This window comes from Oreochromis aureus, linkage group 18 (assembly GCF_013358895.1).
Source record: "Oreochromis aureus strain Israel breed Guangdong linkage group 18, ZZ_aureus, whole genome shotgun sequence".
NCBI classification, from domain to species: Eukaryota; Metazoa; Chordata; class Actinopteri; order Cichliformes; family Cichlidae; genus Oreochromis; species Oreochromis aureus.
The window spans coordinates 3241794-3262878 of record NC_052959.1 but is presented as its reverse complement, the minus strand read 5'-3'; the positions used below and the strand labels follow the sequence as shown (position 1 = coordinate 3262878).

Below are 21085 nucleotides of genomic sequence, written 5' to 3'. Positions count from 1 at the left end.
TGCATGTGAAGTGTAGTTAAGGAAAAAGAAGAAAAAATGAAACTTAAATTCAACCTTTTCATTTCTCAAAATTAAACATTTTATTTGAAGACACCTTTTTTTAAAAACTCCAAATCCTGTTTTACTTGAAATGAGAAAAGAACATTTTATTATTATTTTATTGTTAGAGTACCTCCCAGTCCATTGTAAAAATTAATTACAAACCTTAAAATACTGTTAAATTGTACTTTCTTTTACAACTGTTACTCTACTTGAAAATGTATTATATTTTAAATATATATAATTATGTGGAAATTTATGATTGGGTTAGAGCATAAAATGTTAGAATGTAAATTAAATATATCATTAAAAACTGTAGAGTGAGTGATTTTCTTTCTGTTGTCAGCAAGTTTGCATTTGAACAATTCACACCAAAACTGTTTTTAAAACATGTCCTCAGCTAATCTTTGATGTTAAGCAATAAGTAAACCACAGAGATGGTCTTAGGGAAAGTCCCCACCAGCAGAAGAGCCTTTCAGTAGAGTGGTTAAAGTCATTGCTGTGCTAAATGGGTAAAGTCGCCATAATACCTCAGCAAAAGCAGCACGTCTGCACAAACGTAATTTTCTATATGGTTCTAAGATATTCTGAGAAACTTTCACTAATTACTGATTATCATTTAACAGTGTTCAGATCATATACTTTATGTCATAACAACATAAGCCCAGCTGAGGAAGAAGAATTTTCTATACTGTTAAAGAAATCCTTGTATAAATGTGTGCTTGAGGTGCACATGAAGTTGGGGGCTGATGTGCAGTTTCCTCACATTTTTAAAGGGCACACTGCATACCATGCTGAGGTCTGTCAAGTTATTGGCTAATAGCTCTTTGGAAAGTCTAAGGAGCTTGGAAAGAAAAGCGAACTGAAGAAGCTTCTCGGATGAGAGGTGAAACATCTTCAAGCAACTCAAAGAAGTCCAGACGCTTTTCTTTCCAAGCTCCTTAGACTACGATGACATGGATGACTGAGAACCTTCACAGACAGCTCTTTGGAAACCACCATGTTAGTGCAAAAATGCCTGTGAAATTGTGCCATCTTTGACAATTTTCATGGATTTACCTAAAGAAGTCGTATGTAGTTATGTTTTTGCAACAGGCTGCTAGTAACGATGTGCCTAGAGGTACAATTTACAGTTGCTTCATTGCTATGTTAACCAGTGTTGTGTTTAATATGTTTAAACACAACACTGGTTCATCACTTGAGGTCAGTGTTATTAAGTGACTTAGTGAACAATTCTCTGAAAATGAGTGAAAAAGCAGCCAATGTCCAAACCATAACTTTGAAAGACATTCAGAAAGCTGGAAAACTAGTGCTCAATAACACTTCAAAAATGACAAGAAATGATATAAAGAAATGTTGAGAAAGGGCATTTAAACATAATTAATGTTTCAGTACCAAACTACAGTGAAAACTGGAAATGAGTTTTTACCTAGACTGAAAACAGCAAGTCTGAAAATAATACTACACACAAACTTCAGTCTCATGAAGGAAAGTACTGGACCCAGGGTGCAAAGATATGACATCATAATGACACGATTGGTCAAGCTGCAAGCTCTACAACATTATATTAAAGTGGCATCAGTTGTGCTGCTTTCTCTATGATTTGATGGCTGTTAGCTGTTGCAGTGATTTTCTATAGAGAAATACATTTTCACTTAACCAAAACAAACTCATCTAAGCTGCTTCATCAGCACAGTATGTGCTTTAATCAAATTCATCTGTCTGCAGCCTTACATCATAGGAAAAAAATCCTCCAGCTGTTATCTGATTCACGTAACATCACCATCTGGCCAATGGCATAACCAAAATCTTTGGCTGAAAATTGTGTCCTCATGTAGGATCCTTCACTTAGATTATGAAGAAGGTCATATTTAACCTGTAATGCTACACCACAACTGCACTTTCTTTATCATTGTAAATTAATGCCTTTAGTATTGCTCTTATGAATAATTTTTCTTCCTTAAAGCACTCTAAACCATCTGTGAGTAAAAGCTGCCAGATAAATTAATCTGCATTGCCTAATAAGCACGCTGGGTTTTCCTGAGCTTGCATACGGCTCAATAAAGGGGTGCCCCTGTTATGATGTGTATGAGTATCAGACTCATTTTTGCTCTTTTATTTTCCACCCTTCCTGAAGAAAACATTACCTGCACAGTGGCTTATACTGTTTCCTATCTAGTGTGTGTGACAAAGTTGGTAAATATTATTCAGCAACACAGTAATAGTTTCATTTCCCCAGAAAATGAGCAGTTAGTTTGGAGCAGTGTGAGACAGCCAACAACGAGAGAGCTGATTTCTGTCTAGTTGATATGCATGGAGAATGGGTCCATGATGACACATAACATTATTAAAATAGCTCTCTAGTATCTATGCACTCACAAAAGAAAACACAACTGGCTGTTACAGCCCAGCAAGATGTGAGTCATATGAACAGAAGATGGTGGGTCCCTGTGTCTGTGTGTTGTTACCCTGAGTCCATCATCATTGTCGTCCTCATGTGCTGAACTGGAGGGAGATGGAGTGGCAGATTTACTTCCAGGAGGTGAAGGGGAATTATGGGTAGCAGAGTTCCCACTCAGTCCCAACTGGGATTGGTTGATGGTGGACAACTGGTTTTGCTGGCTCATGCCTGATTGGCTCTTGGGCCCAAGTGCTGCTTCGATTGGCTGTTGGCTGCTGGTAAACCGAGAATCTGAATTCACCATCTGCTGCATCTGTGTAAACACAACAAGTTATTATGGCAGTGAAAAAAGTGGATGACTTCCCTTTGTTGCATTCATGTTTAAAATATTCCAATCTGCTGTTAGCTCTCTTAACTTTTCATTATTGTACATCATTGTAGAATCTTTGTTCCAAAAAGGCAAAACACATTTTGTAATGCATTATAGCCTGGGATGCAAAATCCAAACAGTATTAGTTGATTTACATATGAATGGAAAAAAAAAAAAAAAAAAAAAAAAAAAAAACTAAAAAATGAAGCATCCTTGATCTGGGCCTCTCTGTGTGGACATTCTACCCCTCATTCGATCAGGTTTTGTCTCTGCTATGCAGCAGTCCGGGATTAACTGATAATGAAATCTCACAGTAACGGTGGTAACAGGTGACAGGTCTGAGGAAAGATGGGGTCAGAAGCCCAAACGTATTCACTACAGATCTTAAACTCCATCTGCTACTCCCATGAGAAGCTAGTGCAAAACTTCACCTGTGGGAGAGGATGAGTGCAAAGTAAATAATAACGCACTACCTTACTACCTGAGTGCCTTAATTATTAAGACTGCAATGTCTGTCAAATCCCGAGCTAACGTTTATAACAATGGTATGGTGGATACCAATACTTTTCACTGATTTCTCTGTTATTTATTCCCCCTTATATAAAATAATTCTTTGTTTGTAACTAAAAAAAAGGTTAAACTTAAAAACTTTCTTTACCTTACAATATAAACTGATGTGAGCCAATTGTTGTTGTGAGTTTATATAAATAAAAGTCAATTGATTAACTGTATGAACACCATGAAGGGTTGAACAATGCTGAACAAATCCCATATAAAACTTAAAAGGCAACATAATATTTAATCTTTTTTGTTAATGTTATTAAGCAATGTCTTGTCAAAACATTTAATTTAAAAAGTCATTTGCTTATAGAAATGAATGACTTGATACAAAGATATCTCCTTGTGTCCCGTTTTTGTGTGAACACTTGTAATAGTTGAGTTTTTACTGCCATTGCCAAGTTTGAGCTCTTCTCGCAGTGAGCCAATCATCAGCAATATTCAGTCCACTTCTCAGGAAAACAAAAGTTATCACTGCTAACACCACAGATATGGGGACTTTGACACCTATGATCACAAATATGAAGACGGGACTCCGATGATGGCTTGTATTTAGAGTTTCCTCTTAGTAAGCATGTGAATAATAACGGATGTGGTCTAGTGTGATGTGTCCCTGTTGGGAACATGTTACCTCAACTCGGCTTCTGTGTCTCGGCAGCGGTTTCTGCTTTGGCGTTTCGATAGAACTGTGAGTGACATTTCTCTTACATGGGAACAGGTTTCAGAACGATGTGTATGTGCTGATGGAAATGCTGAAAATACGAGCTGTGGTTTGACATCGCCTGGGTTGGGACTTTAATAAATGTCATAGTAATAAACTGTCAAAATACCCTATTGCCATAACTTTCCAGAAATGCTTTTGCTCTTTGCCAGATTTATTTGACAGAAAAACTATAATAATAGGAAATGATATTAGGGCTTCATTAAACATCTAATATTTTCTTACTATACCTACTGAAATAAAATTACAAATCAATATTTAGTTATTTTATTTGATTACAATCTTACTATGCTCAACTATATTACAAATTTTAAACTGCCAGGCTCAGAATAACAAAGAAAAGGGGCAAAGGTACCAATGGAAAATTCAGAGCAAGATATGTAACAAATGCCCGTAACATCACTAAGAGCAACAGTTAACTGGAAATAAAGGTCGCAAGGTTATACCACAGGCTGTAGGCACAAAATAACAAAACTGTTTCACAGATAAAAACATTATCGATGGAGAAAAAAAGAAAAAAAAAAATTATCAGATTTTCCTTTGCGGGGGTCATTTCTGATGATGGCCTAAGGCAGCCACAGAGGGGAAACCCCCGAAGGCTGAGTAATGACTGACTCATGCCATGAAACAAGTGCTGTACGCAGTATATTCACACCTTCACACAGGTGTGGTTATTACTGGATTTCATTATGAAAAGTAGAGGTGAAAAATTCTAAATATGTTCCTGCTTTTAGTCAAATACAATCTGTATCATTCCTTTGCATGCAATCTCAAAACTGCCAGCAAGAGCTGCCATCATGCCTGAACAAACGGACAAGCCATTTACATACATGACATTTTATAACATTTTATAACATTTTATAACAATGACATTTTATATTGTGAATTAAGCATACCAAATAAAGGATTTATAAAGTTTTTTTTTTCTGGTCAATTAAACAACAAAATGTCAGCTTAGTAAACATAGATGAACATACAATCTGTTTAACGTGTAAACAAGACTGCATGTAACATTCAGGATACTATAAAAAATAAACTGGTCCTTGGTTTGGTCCTAAAATGACGTAAATACAACTTCAGATGAACTAGAAAACATATATTATATATTACAGCCTACCATTATTTATTTAAGGATTTAGTCAAAATGCAGAAGCATTGTGTGAAAAACTAACCACACCCTTACTGCTTCCATAGAGGTTAAGATGGTAAGCGGCAAACATCAGGAAGTGTGAGCACCTTAATATTTTGGCATTTTACAGGTTTGGAGCATTCAGGTGACTGTTAAAGCAGTGCCAAGGAAGAAAGATCTCAACCTGATTGGAATGCCGCTGGTTAAGAGAGCTGTGTATAAACAAAGTGAAGCATCAATGTAAAGATGAGTGGACCAAAATTCTTCCAAATGATGCGAGACGAATACTTGTACTTATTTAGTCAAACAAAGCCAAAATGCAGATTGTGAAAAACTAATGATGTGGTGCAATACACCATGAGTCATTGGTCTGAGGTTGTATTTACCCAAGTTTAAGACCTGCTATGGACAAGATAATTTTTTATTTCATCCTGAAATGTAAAACCATAGAAATGACAGAAGGTGCACTTTCTTTTAACTTTGACTGTATTAAAGTGTTATTCCCAAACATCAATTTGATTTTTGATTGTGTTGTTTATCACTATACATCTATATCTAAGGGTTTTCCTAGCTAATTGGGCCTAAATGGGAGTGAATGCATAATGACAATGACTGACATATTTAATTAAAGCAAAGAGTCTGTGTTACCTAATTTAATATGCATTTTCTTGTCATTTTATACTCTGTTTAATTAAACCCCAGTTAAGAAAAACTTCTTAGAAATATTTGTATAACAGCACGAGTGATATTCCCTCTGTTTGGCATCAAGACTGTTTTTATATGGAAGTAAAACCCTGTTGAAGGCAGCACCACTGCTTGTGGTTGCTACCACTGAGACTCAAGGACAAGTAGAGGCGCGAAACATTCACATTTAATGTGGAAAGTTTTCAGATTTTAAATGTTTTATCAATAAAAAACTTGATAGTTTTACTACTGATATATTTGTTTTGGGCCTGGAATTCAACCCACAACTGCTTTCATTAAGGCTTCACCTGAACGTTGCCTTCATCTTTATTCATGTCTTTAATAAGTAACCACAACATCCCCAGATAATATCCTAGAGCTCAAAGAGAACAATTTTCACACATTCATCAACTATAATTGATTAATCAACTAATTGCTGCAGCTTAAATTAGAACAGTGACTTACAACTGAGCAGTTGTAAGTTGTGTCTAACAGATGTTTAATTTAGAAATCTCGCTGCGTGTCTGCAACTGAAATATTAGGATAAGCAATAATCACATTGCACCACATCATATGACATGTACTGCCATCCATATTATTATACACATCTGGATTTCTAATTAAAAAGCTGAGATGGAAATGTCTGTTCAGGTCACAGGTGTTCAGGAAAATATATCATAAAGCAACTATTCTCACAGATGTACGAAGCGCTCCACAAAGAACTCGAAATAGTAGAGGGTTTGTAAACTTGTAAATGTCATCATGCAATCTGTATTATCATTTAGGATTTCTGTTTGTATTTATTCATCAGGGTTCGTACGCTTTTTTCAGGGTCAAATTCAAGCACTTTTTAAGCACTTTCAAGGTCCCTTTTTAAGCTTTTCCAGCACACAGTTGCAGCAACTAAGCTAAGCTAGCTAAGTTCACAGCATATTCCGTAATAGCGCTGCCATACTGCATCACACTCAGTGCATTTCAATCATTTCTCCAGCGAGTTTGATAGCTAGCAAAATAATAACCATAATTTAAAAAATAGCATGTGTAACGTCTGCGCGTACTGGAAAATTATTTACTAGGACTCACCTATCATGCGACTGGAGAACGCAAACTCCGCCATTGTTGTTTTCCATCAAACACTCATTACAACAGCAACCTACAGGTATGTTAGCGCACTCATCCCCGACTGTCCGAGGGAGGGCGGGTCACATATTGAAACAGACGCAAGGCAGCCCAGGCGGGGAAATTTTGCTTTTGCGTCTCACTTTATTTCTCTATCTGATAAGAAAACAATTCAATCAGATAGCTATTTATTGTGAATGAAATACAGTTACATTTTCAAGCACTTTTAAGCACCACATCTGAAATTCAAGCACTTTTCAAACCTTGAAAAGACGACATTAGAATTCAAGCATTTTCAAGGATTTCAAGCACCCGTACGAACCCTGATTCATAATGCCCAATTTGGGGGCGATACATTTCTGCAGAGTGGTGCTCATTCCTCCGTTCATACATTTGAGTTCACAGCTTGTTCCTTCACTTAGGGCTGGGCCATATCATACCGTTCACGGTAATACCGGTGTAATTTTGGGCAACGATAGGAAAATGAAATATCGCGATAGAATATGGGTAAAACGCGCATGCGCAGTGCCTATGTTTACATACGCACATGGCGGCGACGCAGAATGAGAAGAGCGAAAGTGGATCGTTAAATGAAACGGATGAACCAGAATTGGTTTGTAAAAATGCTGCAACTTCAGTGGTGTGGAACTGGTTTAGCTTTCGTCCGTCAGATACACAACAAAGCACTATTTTTTGGTAGAGCATGCTAGCGGGCCGTCGTTATTACCGTGTTATTTGGAAAATAAGGCACACTTAAAATCAATCCTTTGATTTTTCTGAAAATCGACAGTGCCCCTTATAATCCCGCGTGCCTTATGTATGAATTCTGGTTGTGTTTAGTGACTTTGAAACGATTTTATGTGGAACACGGTGCTCAAAAATCTGTCAAATGTTTTAGTACGACTTTGCTAAGCTACGAACCCACACCGCTTGATGGATTGTCAGAGCATTACGGCTTTCCCAGGCAGGAGCCTCGCGGAGTGATACCTACTGTGCTTCAACATAATATTACTGTATTGTGTGTGTATAACCTCTTTTTAAGTTTATACATGGCTATGCTGAGGATATGTCAGCCAATTTCTACTGGAAATGCCTTTTGGTTAAACTGTCCGCAAGGAATTTGCAGTGTTACATTTTTATATAACTTTAATGTACATAAAAAACAGCTGCTTGTTTAAGTGAAAATACATTGATGGGTTTCTTTTTGCACTAATAAAGTTGTGGAGTTGTAAAGTATTTTGTCTAGTGTCAATTATATCGTCAGTTATATCGTTATCGCAAATTTTCAAATGTATATCGTAATAAATATTTTTGGTCATATCGCCCTGCTCTATCTTCACTACACAATAGACAAAAGGAAAAATGCTGTTTCATAAAGGTAAATATGACAGAATGAGTTGGAACCAAGTTCCACCAAAATCACCATTCAGAGCAACAACTTCCAATCAGACTGCAGCCAAACATAAAAACAGAGCCATCCACGTCTGAATGTTAACTGCAACTGAGTAGTCCTGCCTGTCCTAGGAATCTCTCTCTCTCACACACACACACACACACACACACACACACACACACACACACACACACACACACACACACACACACACACTTGAGTCTTGCTATCCCCCCCCCCAACATTAGGCTGAGCCAGGCACGGTTGCTAGGCAACCATAATTCATGGACTGGCAATAAATGTATGTTAGCATGAAAATATAAAACTGAGGTACAGAGAAGAGAGAAACAGACAGACAGAGACTGAGAAATAAGAGCTTACCTTCATTCCCTTCAAGCCATTAAAATAATTATCTGTATTGTTCCACATTTAACAAGCAGGTTAATCACAATCAAAGAGTCTGAATCTGAAAAAAATCTGAATATATTTAAAAGTTATTTACAACAGTCTATTCACCTAAAGTCAAAGCTGACAGCTTTCTGTGTTTTTTCAAAATGATACTTAATATTACAGCAGGTACACTTCATATGGAGACAAGAGACAGAAAGGCTGAAAGATCAAGAGTGGGAGATGAGAAAGTTTCATTCTTAACAAACATTGGAGCAATCTTTATTACTGAGACTGACAAGTACTGATACTGTTTCCTCTGCACAACCATTTTTTTCTGACAGTTCAAGTAACTATGAGTCTCGGGTCTGGCTTTCATTTCTTTACTGTATCACACAGTGAGCCACATGTGAATGTCACCGCTAAAAGCAAGAGTTTCACTTTACTGTGAAACGAAGATTAAACATAAGAAGAAAATGTCAGATCAACCAGCTGCCATGATTGGCCTTCAAATAACACTGCCCGGGGCAATATCCTCTTTCACACAGTTAAGCTGAATAAACCATTAAAGAGTACAGTTAAAAACATATAAAGCTGTCAGTTTGACTCTCTTGGAGTCTCCATTTCCTTGAAATAAGTACATTTGAGTAAGACAGAAAATAATCCTCCCCTCTCTAAAAAACCTAATTGAAAAGATGATTTTGCAATCATGTGTTTTTGTTTATAGATTTCCATCCATCTTCTTCCACTTATCCGATTTAGGGTTGTGGTGGGGCTGGAGCCAATCCCAACTGTTACAGGTTGAGAGTCAGGGCACCAGTCTGTGGCAGTGCTAACACAAAGAGAGAGAGCTATTCACCCCTACAGCCAGTCCACCAGTTTGACCTAACATACAGGACCCAGAGAGAACCCACACACACACACACACGCATAAATTCCACACAGAAAGGCCCCATCTTGCCAGTGGATTTGAACCCTTGGACCCTCTTGATATGAGACAACAGTGCTAACCACCGCACCACTGTGGCATCTGTTTAAGAAATCATTAATATTATACTGAAATGTCTATGCTTAATGCTTTACTAAACTTGTTGTTAATCCAATTTTAGTCCAGTTAACTAAACTATTTACATGTTTTGACTTCTAGTAAATGGAAAATTATTTTTTGAGTTTGTAGTCATACGTGTCTCTGTGTACAAGTCTTTTCAAAACCTAAAGAGTAATTTTTCTTTTCAGCATTTCATTGTTTTTCTTGAGTGGGATATGATTTCATTGTTGTATTAGGGCTAAAAAAAACAAAAAACAAAAAAAACACAACCCCCCCCCCCCCAAAATACACACACTGATCTTGGGCTACATTTAGGCCTAACACAGCAGAGTTTACGATGATTATTTTTTAGGCTAATTATAAGCCATGGAAGGCCAGATATATTTAGCCCAGAAAAGAACATCCACGGATGCTGATATTTAGGACTTGGCAACAACTCCGTGTATGAAGTGTATGTAGTTTGATTATTAAAGAGGTTTTTAGAGGGAAATAAATGCGAAACCCTTTATTGCGATGGCCAAATCTCCTCCATCTAAATGTATATCTGAATTACCAAAATATGGCTAAATGCAAAAACCAAAACTGATTTAAAGAGTTAAAAATATCAGCAAACATCTCTGAGATCATCCATGGGAACACATTTGTCACAACAAGTTTATCTTGACTAACACAATAAATAAAGAAAAGCTTGGCAGTGGATTTCAAGCTTCGCATTGTCACACAAACAGCAGTTCAGATTGTGGCTGGCGTATGCGTCGTTTTCCTGTAAATTCTGATCACCCAACCCAATCAACCGCACATTACCGAATTTAGTCACCCACACAACATATTTTGTTCATTAAGTGCTGTCAAACCCGGTATCGAACTATACGTGAATGAAAAGAGAATCCACATCTGAGTGTGTGCATATACTTTTCAACATCAAACATGGTAATGTTACCTCATTGTGTGCATTTTGAACATTTTCAGCATATTACATATATATAGTAACATAAAATTTAAATATCCAAAATCCATTTTCTTATCGTTTAATTGATTTTAATCATGTGAATTGTGTTTATGCTTTTAATCAAGCATGATTTGACGGTAAGCGGCACGAGATGATGACTGTTCATCTAGGGCTGTATTGTGTACCTCACATTTAGTGTTAGATGTTGTTGGAACAAAAGTTCAGTCAGTTTTTCAAAGGTAAATACATAACAACTAACAATGGAACTGTTGCATCCATGCTGAGGATTGTATGTTTTACAGTAAAATACCATCTAACATGTCAAAAGAAAAAAAAAGATTTTGTATCAGAGAAAAAATTAAGAAATTACAAAAATGTAATTGAATTGAAAAATAATTTAAATACACTACACAAGGCCATAAAATTGGAAAGAGTAAAAAACAAACACTAAATTCTTTAATTTAAATAGGTTCAACTCATCGCATTAAGGCCAATGTTACAGCAAATTGTAACTTTCCATTAACATTGACTCCCTGCTTTGTGTGTGCAGAACACACACAACTGAATGGCATTTGACAAAATCATTGTAAAAACCCACTCAGTTCACCACTTTTTTCCCCTCAGTGTAAGCTCACAGAACTTCAGCCAAAAAAACAAAAAGTCTACTCAGACTCATTTTGCGTAGGTCTGCATTTTTTGATTCCATGTGCACTTGTGTGTACAAACCACAAGAAGAGCTGTACAAACCCTGTTTGTGAGTAGACACCAATTAGAACAAAACTGGCTTAAAGCGGCTGCACCAAGGTCTTGCATCAAATGTAAAGGGGCTATTTTGAAATGAATCATGTAAAGCTACTCTGGTAGTTATACTCGTAAATCCATCTTTGAAATTTTATTTCCCTGCTACTAAAGCGTAAATGCCAGGTGTATACACAGTGACTTATTTGGAACCACTTACCACAGACAGAGTGCTAGTCATTGGGCCACCATCTGGGCTGAATGTGCTACCATCTTGGCTCAACATAGCGGCCCCATCCTGGTTACCAGGCATGCTGGGCAAATCCATGCCCTGCAACTGGTAGGGGTGATGTGGAGCTGAATTGGAGGGAGGGTCCAGAGAGTGATACGGTCCAGACGGGGAGTTGTGGGGGAGGTGAGGGGGTACCATGTGATCTGGCAGGGTAGGAGGAGTGATGGGTGGAATGTTGAAATCATCATCGCCCAAACCACTGACTGGGTATGACTAAAGACAGACAGGACAACGAAAATAAACAAATACAGTTTAGTCAGGATCACTGTATTCAATAAAAGATTGATTAATCATTAGCAACATGGTTCTGCTCAGGGATTCCTTGCTCTTTCACACATGGAAAGTACGAGATGGAAAGAGCAGCAGCAAGATCCCAGCACAGAACAGAGCAGGTATCAGTGACAACAGATATGACAAAGATTGCATCAAAATAGAAGCTGCAGTGGAGGTGGGTTGCAAAGAAGCTTGCATGTATGCAGTAACATTGGGCAGGCTAAAGAAGCTTAAACAGCACATCTTACATGTGTAGAAGCTAAATCACCATCAGCTCATGACTGCTGGCATGATATCAGATTTTGACTTCATGGCAGACCCGAACTAACATTGAATTGAATTAAATCAAGCACAAATTTAATGATATAGTGCCAAATCACAACACTCCCCTCAAGGCACTTATTGTAAAGACGGCCCCCTACGAGAAAACTATTGGCAACAGTAGGAAGGAAAAACTCCCTTTTAATAGGAATCAACCTCTGACAGAACGAGGCACAGAGGCTGGGGTGATGGGAAGTAGGCATTTATTTAATGTCAACTAGATTTCTAATTTTATTAAGCCAATGTACATTGTTGTTGCCTTACGGGCACTTCATTGGTGTTGGACAAAGTCCAACCATCCATCGTTGTTTCCCTCGTGTTGAATCTACTCTGTACTTTGAACAGACGTGGGCATCCATGTGACTTGCAAATATGGGATTTGATAGCTGGACGTGTAGAAGGGTATAAACTAAACCATCAGCTATTGTGGTCAGCTGATTTACCAGAAATGCTGAACTTCATGGCTTTAGTGCTTCTTAATATTGTCTTATTAAACAAACAAACATTGCTATGAGCTTTCTGAAATTTTATGGATCTTAAAGTCAGGTGTGGGGTAGCTGACATAACATGATGGGCAACACTTAAAACTTGAAGTGACTGGGCTATATTGCTTTTAGCAGAGTGCACAACTTAAAGAAAATCAATAATTGCATAGGGGTCTATAGGAGTACAAGAGTCATAAAACATTACTGTCAGAGTTATTAAATGACTGCGAGTGGAAAAACTACACACCATTGTTTCCTCAGACTCCAGTCTACAGCTCCGTCTTGTGTCATGCAGTCTTTCTTCGTCAGCCACAGTTTGTATCATAGACTAATTATTGCTAATGATATTCCCCGTCTTGAAAGAAAAGCCTCGTGAACAAATACTTGCTCATTCAGTGACACAACAATACAGAAATTTATATGTAGAAGCCCATTTTGGCTGAGAGAATAGACACAGGCAGGTCTTTGTGTGTAAAAAATAAAAGGGTGCTAATCTGACATACAAAAAAAAAAAAAAGAAGCAAAAAACAGGAGCAGTCCCCATATCATAACAAATTATGCTGAGAGCAAAGACACATGAGAGGGAGACATGAAGAGGGAAATGAGTGAGAGTATCATGCAAGAGGAGTGAGAGATAAAGAGAGGGAGAGAGCCAGTGTTAGAGAAGCCCTCTCACACTAATCTGACAGAGGAGATCTTTTATAGAGACTGACAGTCTTTTCTGCTTGGCTAGCCACACCAGTCTCTCCATCTCCTACTCTTTTGCTCTTCATCTCTCACCATCCCTCTCCTTCCACCCCTCTTTTGCTCTCTCTCCTAATCTCATCCTCAATTTCCCTTTCATCTCTCACTCTTTTCTGCTCTATCTCAAACCCCCATGCAGTGTTGAGTTACAAGTTGCATGACTTGTGAACTAAACGATGAGTTACACAGTAAAGGTTCACTGTGGAACTCACTGCCACCGTGCTAAAACACGGTTCCACTTATAAGTTTCCGCTTCATTTTAATATTTAGGAAACAGAAGATATAAATATATAACAAAATGATCAACAAACTGAAAAAAAAAATACTTTCATTTCCCTTCATTTTGTGCTCATGTTCTCTATATTTTATTAATAACCAACAACTCATTATATGCCATGAAGCTTGTTGTGCAGACTAACAAAAGCTAACTAACAAAATCACATCAGTGAGTCAAACTGCTGCACTGGGTCACAGAACACAGCAGATGTGCATCGCTCCCTCTCACATCTTTCAGTTTTAGGCAAATTTAAAACTAGTTTGATTTGGCTGCAATTCAACAGTCAATCTACAAAACAATTTTTTTAAATAAGTCTATATGGGCGTGTCATGTAATCCCAGCATCATCTTAGAAGGGCTACGAGGTAGCACCAAGACTGGCATTACCAGCGCTGTCTTGACTGTGTCTTTTCATAACTTCACAGCCTGAGTACTTATCAACTTCTTACACGAGTAGCAAGGTTTTAGGTGCCAGGGGCATATTTTAAGATGCTGTTGCACATTCTACACAGTGCAAAAGCAATTAAGTCAAGCAATGTGTCATACAGTGGAAGCGAAATAGATAAATGCTGCATATAGAAAGAGTGTTTTATTAATCCCAAAGGGGAATTGCACTTTAAAGGAGCATCAAAATGTTGAATATGGATTGAAGATTTGTATGATTGAATAGTGACGCCGTTTATTCTCTGATACTTATTTTGGCTCTGTCCTGATGCTGTAAATACAATCTAGAGCACAACTCTGAGTAGTCCCAAAATAAATGCAATTCAAACGGTACTAAAACAACAAACACAGTTGCTAGCCATACTGAAATATTACCGAGCCATTTTATTAAATAAAATTATGCACAACAATGTTTTAATTGACCAAAATCTGGTCAGAAACAGCAAATCTGTAAAGCCAAAATGAAAATAATTGGGCTCTATAGACAAGAGACAATTGGAAGATAATCGAGGAAAATGTCAAACTGAAAATAAATGATAAATAACTGAATAAATGAAAGATCAGTAATGACATAACAAGATACAGTACCTCCCATAATGCAAATCAGCTACACTGTTAATGTTCTGTGATTTAGTAATTTAATCTGAAATGTTAGCCTTTAATTATTGTTAAAGAGGATCAACAACCATCATGTAACTTTAGCCTCTAATTAAAGAAATGTACCACTCATTTTCACTGTTGTACTCATCCATCTGTTTCTCTGCAACTTTTTCAAACTACTCATGGTTCTCCACAGCTTAGACTCTGCTTACGATGAATATCATTATATTCTATGTTTTAACAACATTTCACAAATAGTACATTTCCCACATCCATTTTAATGTTTACAGTGCATGTGTGGTCAAGTGCAGTCAACTATAGCTTAATTATAAAATGGCACAACTATAACAGTTTCGGGAGGGGTTACGTTATCATTTTATCATCAATCTCACCTGACTAAGGTGTGTCTCGATTTCAGAAAGCAGTTCTTGCCTGTGCTGTCTGTGGACTTTTGTGAGGTGATTTCTTTTTAAAAATAACCCACAAGGGAGAAATTGCTAAATCTTGCAAGAATGTTGTTAAATTTACAACAAGGAGGTGCGAGAGTACGTGACACTTCTACATAAAAAAAAAAAACTAAAAAAAAAACTTTACCTACCAAACCAGTAAAGTAAAACTTGATCTAGTGCAGTAATTTTACTAAAACCAGTGTGACCAACTACATAGCCCTACAAGCATACTGGGTTTATCGGGCAAACCATCAAGCCGAATGGTCCGTTTTCTTGGATCACTGTTACACACAGTGTCCTGTTTGAGCTCTGAGCTGTGCATAAATTATACTGCTTGTCGTTTGACTGTCTACCTCTCTCTCCCTCCCTCTCCCACTCTGTTATTTCTTCAACTTCTGCATAAATTATTCGTCTCCTCTCTTCCATTCATGTTGGTAGTACAATAGGCTGTTCCTTGTGCAATGAGAGCTCCTAGAAAGACTAATGTAGTCAGGATTAAGTCCTTTCCCACATGTAGTGTTCATGTTACAAATGCATGTCTCACAACTCCATGTCTATTTCATAAAATTTAAAAAGCACATATGAATGTGAGTAATATATTGCCGGCATTTACAGATGGAGGTTATCAAATACATCTGCTGCAGGCAGGTTGCCGATTTGTGAAGTATCCAATGGGCATTCAGAAATATCTTAAATTTACAATACTGTGAGAAAGTCTTGAGCCACACCTCACTTTTTTATGTTTTGCTAGCAAAATGGTAAACAGGTTTGATTAAAAAAAAAGAAAAAAAAGAAGTGCAAACATAAATATAAAATACAAAATACACTATACTGAGCAAAAAAAGAGTTGCTTAAAAGTCAATATTCAGTATGACCACTTTTATTCTTCAGCACAGATTCTGATCTTAGGAGAGCTTTCTTTCCAAAGGCTCTTCTTTGGCTGTTCTGTTCTCCGTCAAGATAATGTTTTATATGTTTATATGTTATATCAATAATGTTAAGGTCTGGTTTCTGGGGAGGTCAGTTCTTAACTGATGGTATCTATTTGGGTATGCTTTTACTGCATTGGCTGTGTGTTTTTTCAGATCACTGTCCTGCTGAAAAATGAAGTTGTTGTCAATCAGACACTTTCCAGATTGTATTGCATGGTGCATCCAAATCTGATGGTCCATGCAATCATAATTTCATCAGTATTGACAAGATCTGCAAAAGCACTCACTGGAATGCAGCCCCGAACCACAACTATGTTTTACAGATGACTGTAGACACTCACTGTTGTCTCTGTCCTTTGATGATAGTTTGAACCAAAAGTTTTAAAATGGGATTTATCCTTCATAACACCTGTTCTAGGGCTGATGGATTATAGCAAAATAAAAATATAATCATGACTGTTTTACTACAGTTAATCATTAACTTAACAATCATGCCGTTAATGAACTTTACAAAATGTGCCTTTTAACAGTTGATTGCCTTGAACTTTAAATGTAGCCTAATTAACATGAAAAACAAATAAATGATAGAAATAGAGGTGGAGGTGGTGGGGGACACAAGGTCATCTCATAAGAAGTCAGACTCTGATTAATGGCTGTTTCACTATAAAGCCAATTATGCAGCTGGAGCAGTTGCTTCCTGCCAGTCTTTGGTGGCCTACAGTCTCTAGAGTGGGGTGATTAGAGCCATGGTGGATTACCTGTCCCCCTTGCATACATGCACAGTAGTCACACAGAGATTGACGGTCAACAGGCAACCAACACCTCAGACACATACAGCCAAAACTGGACCAGACAAGACCCTTGATGATCTGGAGACAAACAGTGAGTGAACTTGGGCTTTTCGATAGAGGTTAAAGTGCACCAGGTTTTAAATGAAAATCTAATTTTATCCCTTATTCATTATCACTGAAGGCTAAAATCATAGAATCAAAATTCTACTGACACATGGTGGGGTGGCAATTAGAGTTTTTTAATGTCCACTAGTGGCCAGCTGTTAGCTATACAGAAGTGTGTGATGCATAAAGCTCTAGTGCACGTGGGTGGGGATTTACAGAAAATGATTCCACTGTGCTGTGACTCTTTCCTGTGTCTTTATAAAAAATAATCCTTGTAGAAAGATGTTTAAATTGATTGTGCAGAGTAAACTACACATATACATACACCGACTGTATCCTCTGAGAGCTGGATGTAAACACACTCACACAGAAGCTACAGTATGGTTTTATGAATGCTGAATTTCTCAGTCAGTTATCTTCCTGATAAAAGGTGGGAGCTTGTTTAAGAGAAAAAGAAACAGACAAAGCAAAGAACATCGAAACAATATTACACATATTACATTCGTAATTCACTGACACATGATTTTCCACACTCCAAAACACAAACTGAAAAGAAATGATATCTTAAAATAAAATGTAAAAAAAAAATTACAAATAAATAAAACCATGAACTAACACAGGTAAAATAAGCAAGAAAACAAATCTGTCACACTCTTTGATTATAGTGTTTGTTGTGTAAACTGAACAGACAAAACCTAAAGGTCAAGGTTAAAGCTATCTAATAATAAACATCAAACCTCTTTTGTATGATACACAGATCAGATTTTCATGAAAGCACATGAAAGCTAAATTATACGAGATGTACAGAGACTGTTTTTGTTGTTTTTGTCTCAGATGCACTCACTAAACCATATCTTGATTTGCTGCATCAGCAAATATATATCATGACTATATATCTCATATCATGAATAAAAGCTCAGACCAGGTCAAAATACACATAGGCTGCTGAGTCATACTTAACTGCATCACCTTCAGACATGGAAAATAAAAATCAGCAGCATCAATGTACAACTGTAGGTGCAAACATAATGATCCCAGAGATTAGGTGTGCATTAAGTTTTAAATGATTTGAATGACTTTTTCCACAAGGTTGGCTAGCGTAAGCCAAAGCGTCACAGTTTGGGAACTCACCAATTTCTGGTCAGTCTGTTTGTTTAATGAAATAAATATCATGTACAAGTGAAGTCTAAAAATTCAAACTGACTTCAATCTGGGTGTGAGCTTACTAGAAATTGGGGCAAATGCCTTCCACCTAACCTAACTTAGTTGCTGTAAGCATAACGTGCAACTCCAGTTGAATTCTGGGTATTGCAGGCTTTGACAAAGAGTGCTGCTATGATACCAACACTTCAGCTGCATAAATTCTCATCTGATTTTGCGCAAGTGTTATAGATGTGAAATGCTAAATTCCAAATAATCTGCAGTCAATGCTTTTACTTGGTACAGTTTTCTGTGGACACCTGGAAGTGTGGCAGTGGTTTGGTTTTGTGCATGTAGTTGTGTGTGTGTCTGCATGGACATTCACCCAGGGCAGGCGATGTGTTTCGGCCATGTGTGTGTCTCTCCTCCAGTGGTGTGAGGGTGGTGTCACCTTGCTGAGAGGGTGAGGGGGATGTGGCACACGAAACTGTGGGAAGAATCACAAAGACAAATACAAATTCAAATGGGCCCAGAGGTCAGGGGGAGGTCAGAGGTCAAATCAAAAGGTCACGAAAAGCAGCAAGGACAAAGCAAGAGACACACAGAGAGACAGAGAGAGAGATCAAGTTTTCACTCACACAGAGGAAAACATAAGTAAAGTTCTGTCTGTACAAATGGATAATATTGCTTTGCTTTATATGAAAGTTGGGTTGCAATGATACAGAGGTGATAGAAGGAGCAAAAAGAGAGAAAGAGAAGCTGTTAATAAATTGCTTGTTTGTTTCCTCCACAGCTAATCCCCGATAAGAAAAGGTTACCCGGTGCTGCACAGCTGCAATGAGACCAAGACAAACACATAAAAACATCATTGTGACACAGTGCTACAAACAGACTAGTCCACTTTGAGTAAATGTGGCGATCACCACGTTCTTTTTAACACCACTGTGCTGCTGTGATTCATTTCTATGCACTCACATTTCAAACTCTCCTGCTAACACAACAACCACCGACCAAAAACTAATTTGTTACTGGATATAAACATGTTCACATTATCATGTACTGTAAAGATAAAGTTATTTTCATGATACAAATCCATCTTTTCTCAAATACATCCTCCATATTCTTGGATTTGCGGGTCAGTTTTTCTATAAATTGTACTTCTTGTATCATACTGGTACATTTACTTCACTCAGCAGTTTAGTTTTTTTCCACCCTTTTATTTGCCTCTGTCCTGTTATGCTTTATATTGTGTATCAGCCCACGAATCTTCATGACTTTGCTGATGCCCTGACTTTTCCTCTAGCACTACCATGAGGTTTAAAGTGAGTTTTCTTTTGTTTGTTTTTTTAACACCTAGCACCATTATCAGATGATTTTATCTATCTACATCTATATATCTCTCTATATATATATCTCTATATCTATATCTCTATATCTCTATATATATATATCTCTATATCTCTCTATCTCTCTATATCTCTCTATATCTCTCTATATCTCTATATCTATATCTCTATATCTCTATATCTATCTATCTATCTATCTATCTATCTATCTCTATCTCTATCTATCTATCTATCTATCTATCTATCTATCTATCTATCTATCTATCTATCTATATCTATCTATACCTATCTATATCTATCTATATCTCTACCTATCTATATCCTATCTATACCTATCTATATCTATATATATATATATATATATATATATATATATATATATATATATATATATATATATCATATATATATATATTCATCTGTTCCATGATGTTGTACACTGGCAACATGGAAAACAGGGTCAGATGACTTCTCGTAAAATTCTGCTGCACTGTGTGGAAGTATTTTAACCACTTGATTGGAACATCACATAACAGCATTCAATACAAGTATGTGAACTTTAACCTGCACCAAAAGCAGACAATGTACGTGTGAAAGGTCATAAAGAGCACAAAGTTCCACACATGTCAGAGGCATTTAAGATACCATTTGGTTCCTGAGACAGCTTCAAATGGCTCGCAGATACATTAAGATAGAACAGATAATGTTTGACCAGTGCGTGTTTTCTGAGTGAATCTAACTCTTAAATCAGTGCTGGGTGCATTTGTCTGTAAAGCAGTAATGTGAAGATTTCTAAATTCAGAAATCAAGTTGCAGTTACTAATCATTATACAGCTACTCTCTTACACAAAAACTTTTCGTATATGCATGAATGATGTACCAAAAAAATTCCCATGGGCATGAGATTTCAGACCAATCAATGTTTGAAGAGTGTCAATTTTCATGTTATTTAAAGTTTTCTACAATAAATATAAGCATGTGATGGTAAACACCATCATCACGTTCCTCATCACTGCAGTGTCCATAATTAGATGATATCACATTACAGTGATTTTGTAAAACTTGGAACAGGAAGCCAACGTATTATATTTCTGCATCGATGTCTTGTCTTACCCATACTAGTTGATTAGTCTATGAATTTATTTCATAGGCTAATCAGTGAAATGAATTCAACAATTAGTCACTTTTACTTTTTTTTTTTTTACCATTGCCAATTTTTTACATTACCAATTCTTTCATGTAGAATTTTCTGTAGATTTTTTCTATAGATTTTCAGTAAAACAAAAGGTCACAACAACAGAATGACACTATGATGTGGCTTAATTTGTGAACCATACCTTTAGGCTGCAAA

The 21085-nt window shown here is 37.0% G+C and overlaps 1 protein-coding gene across 3 annotated transcripts in view; it reads right to left on the bottom strand.

The window, feature by feature from the left end:
- Positions 1 to 21085, bottom strand: part of tox (thymocyte selection-associated high mobility group box) — a 61493-nt gene that overhangs the window by 14914 nt on the left and 25494 nt on the right. For all 3 annotated transcript variants that reach the window (XM_031730836.2, XM_031730835.1, XM_039602655.1), the window contains 3 exons: positions 18774 to 18875; positions 11757 to 12041; positions 2508 to 2753 (listed from right to left, as the gene is read on the bottom strand). In XM_031730836.2, coding sequence (XP_031586696.1) covers positions 2508 to 2753; positions 11757 to 12041; positions 18774 to 18875 — 633 coding nt within the window. The remainder of the gene's footprint in view (positions 1 to 2507; positions 2754 to 11756; positions 12042 to 18773; positions 18876 to 21085) is intronic.